The sequence below is a fragment of the Zootoca vivipara genome, chromosome 16, assembly GCF_963506605.1.
Source record: "Zootoca vivipara chromosome 16, rZooViv1.1, whole genome shotgun sequence".
In the NCBI taxonomy this organism is placed as follows: domain Eukaryota; kingdom Metazoa; phylum Chordata; class Lepidosauria; order Squamata; family Lacertidae; genus Zootoca; species Zootoca vivipara.
In genome coordinates, this window is record NC_083291.1 from 20,882,932 (window position 1) to 20,887,888 (window position 4,957).

Sequence of the window (4,957 nt, forward strand, 5' to 3'; positions counted from 1 at the left end):
GAAGCCCAGCCAGATGGGTGGGGTATAAATAAATTATTATTATTACTAGTGGTTTTCAGCCCGTTCAATAACGGGCGCTAGAATCCTGGGGTTCGGAGAAGCGCTTGCGCAGCGCTTCTCCGAACCCTGGGACCTGTCCTTGCTGTCGGCGGCAGGGGGACAGGAACGGAGGAGGAGAAAGCGCTGGTTTTTACTTCTCCGTTCCTCTCCCGCAGCCGCCGACAGGAAGCAGATATCCCAGGGTTCGGAGAAGCGCTTGCGCAGCGCTTCTCCGAACCCTGGGACCCGTCCTTGCTGTCGGCGGCAGGGGGACAGGAACGGAGGAGGAGAAAGCGCTGCTTTCTCCTTCTCCGTTCCTCTCCCGCAGCCGCCGACAGGAAGCAGACATCCCAGGGTTCGGAGAAGCGCTTGCGCAGCGCTTCTCCGAACCCTGGGACCCGTCCTTGCTGTCGGCGGCAGGGGGACAGGAACGGAGGAGGAGAAAGCGCTGCTTTCTCCTTCTCCGTTCCTCTCCCGCAGCCGCCGACAGGAAGCAGACATCCCAGGGTTCGGAGAAGCGCTTGCGCAGCGCTTCTCCGAACCCTGGGACCCGTCCTTGCTGTCGGCGGCAGGGGGACAGGAACGGAGGAGGAGAAAGCGCTGCTTTCTCCTTCTCCGTTCCTCTCCCGCAGCCGCCGACAGGAAGCAGACATCCCAGGGTTCGGAGAAGCGCTTGCGCAGCGCTTCTCCGAACCCTGGGACCTGTCATTGCTGTCGGCAGCAGGGGGACAGGAACGGAGGAGGAGAAAGCGCTGCTTTCTCCTTCTCCGTTCCTCTCCCGCAGCCGCCGACAGGAAGCAGACATCCCAGGGTTCGGAGAAGCGCTTGCGCAGCGCTTCTCCGAACCCTGGGACCCGTCCTTGCTGTCGGCGGCAGGGGGACAGGAACGGAGGAGGAGAAAGCGGCGCTTTCTCCTCCTTCCTTCCTCTCCCCCAGCCGCCGACAGGAAGGACGCGCGCACTCTCCCCCCCCCCGCCTCCTCCAACCGCCGCTCCTCACGGCCAGGGAGGGTTGTGAGGAGGCCTTCGCCGGCCTCCACCCCGGCGGGAGCGGCGGTTGGAGGAGGCAGAGTGGGGGGAGAGTGCGCGCGCGCAGTCTCTGCTGTCCAATCCCTGTATCCCTGGGGCACATGCGTAGTGACCCAGGGACACACGGGACATCTGGACGCAGGGACAACATGGACATTATTATATAGGATTATTATTATTATTATTATTATTATTATTATTAATTTCAGAGCCCAGCTGGTCAAACATCAATTAAAACAATTGTCTGCTTTTGCAGCTGAGTGCTGGCCATTGTGGGGTTAAGAACCCTCTGCCACTAAGTCTTGGGTAATCTTCCCTCTACCCTCCATGCACATCAATGAAGTGAGGTTTTGGTAGGAAGAAGAGGTGGCTTTGAAATGCTGTGTCTTTGCTAGTTGCACAGAAATACACAGCTGAATCCTTTGGTCTGGCTGGGGAAATGTTAAGGTGGCATTGCTTTGTTTCGCGCTGCTCAGCTTGGAAACGCTCAGAAATGTTGCCTTTTTGTTGTAGTTGAGTTAAATAGAAATTAAAGAGAAGCTGCAGACCCTGTCCTGAGTCTTGCCGGAACCAAAGCATGCTGTTGTGGTCGGTAGTTTGTTCGCACTCCAGCGTGGCATTTCTGCCTTCCTGAAGCACCAGACTCCACTGTTGCCTGATCTCTGCATTGGACCATCCTGGGGGAGAGAGGGAGAGGGAAGCTTGTAAAGGAGCCCTTTAAAACAATGTCTTAAATAAGAACCTTTAGGGTGAGTGAAGTGAAGGTCTTACCTACTTCCAAGAGGCAAGTGGCCACACACCAGATGATCCACATCTCTTCCGTCCTGAGCTGCGGGCAAACGTTTGTGGGCAAACGTTTTAGAACAGCCGCAGCGTCTGCTTCCTTCTCTTGACTCCAGTTTATGTCATCGCAAAGGCAGAGACAGCAATGATTGCCCAGAGCTACAGTGCAATTCAGTTTATGTCTATTTGAAAGTCCCATTGAGTGAGTTCACTGGGGCTCACTCTCACAACATCTCCAACGCCTCGAAAGATTCAATCAATGGTGTCTCTGAAAATTTTTAACACATCACCTGGGAAGACAGGTGAACTAATGTCAGTATACTGGAAGAAGTGTCAAAGCAATCATCAACTTCATAGGGCTGGTCAGGTTGTGTGGATGTCTGATCAGGGCCGCCTCAAGCCGGTCGGTCGCCCTCCTGCCGGCCTGGCGCCCCGCGCCACCGAGACTACCCCTAGAGCCGGGCCTGTGCGCGCACACACACTGATCCTGGGAACTGTAGTTTATGCCCCACAGAGGTACACTTCTCCAGCACCCTCCACAAACTACAGTTCCCAGAATACTTGGAGGGGTAGGGAGGTGCTTTGAATCTATGGTATGCATACAGTCTATATCAGATCACCCCATACTATGGAATAATCAGCTCAACTTTAGTTGATTCCATTTTATATTGCAGAGCTGAGAGTTCAGGTAAAGGGTAAAGGGACCCCTGACCATTAGGTCCAGTCATGACCGACTCTGGGGTTGTGGCGCTCATCTTGCATTATTGGCCGAGGGAGCCGGCGTACAGCTTCTGGGTCATGTGGCCACCATGACAAAGCCGCTTCTGGCAAACCAGAGCAGCACACGGAAACGCCGTTTACCTTCCCGCTTGGAGCAGTACCTATTTATCTACTTGCACTTTGACATGCTTTCGAACTGCTAGGTTGGCAGGAGCTGGGACCGAGCAACGGGAGCTCACCCCATCGCAGGGATTCGAACCGCCGACCTTCTGATCAGCAAGCCCTAGGCTCTGTGGTTTAACCCACAGCGCCACCTGTGTCCCAACATCTATAATGTTGTATATATGTGATTCTAAAGCTTGGGTTCAATTTTATATCTGCTTACAGTGACTTCAAAAATGGTCAAAAAACGGATACATAAATTTTTTTAAATCATTTTGTGCGTGAGGTTTTTTTTTATCAAATCTCTTTGAAAGTAAGATTTTATCTAATCTTTAATTAAAGCTCATCAAATTATGATAGAGTACAGGGAAATGAGGTTGTAAAAAAGTCATCACCCCAGTGGGGACCCTTTGAGGAGGAGGTAGAGGATCAGGTGCAAGGTGTGTTTATCTGTCTTGTGCTTTCGGACTTATACAGGCAAATGCTGCACACATACCCCCCCACACACACTCACTTCCTGTTGGTTTTTGTGTGCGGACAAAAGCAATTATTATTATTATTATTATTATTATTATTATTATTATTATTATCATTACCCCGCCCATCCAGCTGGGTTTCTGCAGGCAGGGCAGAGGTTAAGCACTTCCTCTCTCATCCACTGATTTGTCTATTCAAATACTGCCCAAATTCCCAGCATGAGTGTTATGAGAAAAACACACAGGATCGTGTCTGTCTTGTTCCACCCTCAGACACTCATACATATGCAATGTTTTTGTAGGTGGGAAGCATTACTTTGAACCACTGTGTCAACACTGGTTGCACAGAAGTAGACGGACGAATCCTCTTGTTTCACAGAGGAAATCTTCAGCTGAAGGCGCTGAGTCTGAGGCTGCTCGGCTGCGAACCGTTCAGAAAGACTGCTGCTGTTCTCCACAAGCTCTCGATACTGGAAAAAATAGAGAAACTGCAGAGCTCGATTTACATCCTGCCGGTACCAGAACACATAGTAGTGCGACTCCGTATGACTGCATTCCAGCTGCGCAGTGTCGCCTTCTCTCAGCACTAAACCCGGTGTTTGGTCGATGCGAGCATTTGAGCTTCCTGGAAGAGAGAAAGCGAAGTGTTATAACATTGGGGGTGAGGGTTTAAACCAGTGTTTTCCAAACTCGGGTCTCCAGCTGTTTTTGGACTACAGCAGCCCTAGCTAGCAGGTCAGGGATGATGGGAACTGTAGTCCAAAAAACAGCCGAAGACCCAAGTTTGGGAAAGCCTGGTTTAAACCAACGTCACAGGTGAGCATAATATAAAAAGGGTTCAATGAAAGCTTTACCTATTTCCAAAAGCCAAAGGCTTAGAAGGCACCAGCCAATCCACATTTCTTCTCTAATGCAGCCACTAGACTTTTGGCAAGTTTTATGTGGCTGTGATACTCTACGCTTCCTTCTGTGGTTCCGTCACACTGACTCCACTCCTGACATCACAAAGTCAAGGTAAGCAGATACTGCTGGTTTTGCTGTTCTAGTTCAGGGGCACAAAATCTGTGCGCTGCGAGCGAGGTGTTGCTGGACTTCCATCAATAGCCCTACTGCCTGGGGCTGATAGGAGTTGAAGTACAACAGCAAAAGTCCCCTTCCCTGCTGCAACTGATGCACTAAACCAACATACCCTTTAATCTGGCGCATCAATGTGCTCCAATTTTAATTGGCGGGACTGAAAGTTTAGGGCATGCTTTGTGTCTTGAGGATATTCGCAGCACAATCCTGTGTATGCCCTGGAAGTAGCTCACACTGCTGGGTTTGATAACAGCATTTTTGTATTTGTTGTCCAATGTTCCTGCTTTTTAAAAAATTATGCTTTCCGTGATTAAATTCTTTAATGTTACATTTATTTATTTTTGCCCAGGAATATTCTATAACGGGGGTGGCCAACTCCCAAGAGACTCTGATCTACTCACAGTTAAAAACTGGGAGTGATCTACCCCCTTTTGGGGGATTCAGGTCAAAGCTGTTGAGTTTTTTTTAAGGAAGAGAAGCCCTGTTTTTTGGGGTTTAGGTCAAACTTGTTGAGCGTCTTTTAGGAGGGAGGGAGGCCCATTTTTGTTTAGGGCTTCAGGTCATAGTTCAGCTTTTTTTAGGGAGGAGGAAAATTTTGGGTGAGGTTTTTTTAGGGGTGCCAGTGATCTAGCAGTGATCTACCACAGACATCCAGTGATCTACTGGTAGATC

At 50.2% G+C, this 4,957-nt stretch overlaps 2 gene segments (V, D, J or C); both read right to left on the reverse strand.

Moving 5' to 3' along the window:
• Nucleotides 1-1,347: 1,347 nt before the first annotated feature.
• On the reverse strand, nt 1,348-2,194 carry LOC132591258 (T cell receptor beta variable 19-like). The segment is given in 2 exon segments: nt 1,348-1,744; nt 1,839-2,194. Coding segments are annotated over 2 exon segments (570 nt in total).
• Nucleotides 2,195-3,329: 1,135 nt separating this feature from the next.
• LOC118097934 (T cell receptor beta variable 18-like) lies at nt 3,330-4,443 on the reverse strand. The segment is given in 2 exon segments: nt 3,330-3,833; nt 4,063-4,443. Coding segments are annotated over 2 exon segments (402 nt in total).
• Nucleotides 4,444-4,957: the final 514 nt, after the last annotated feature.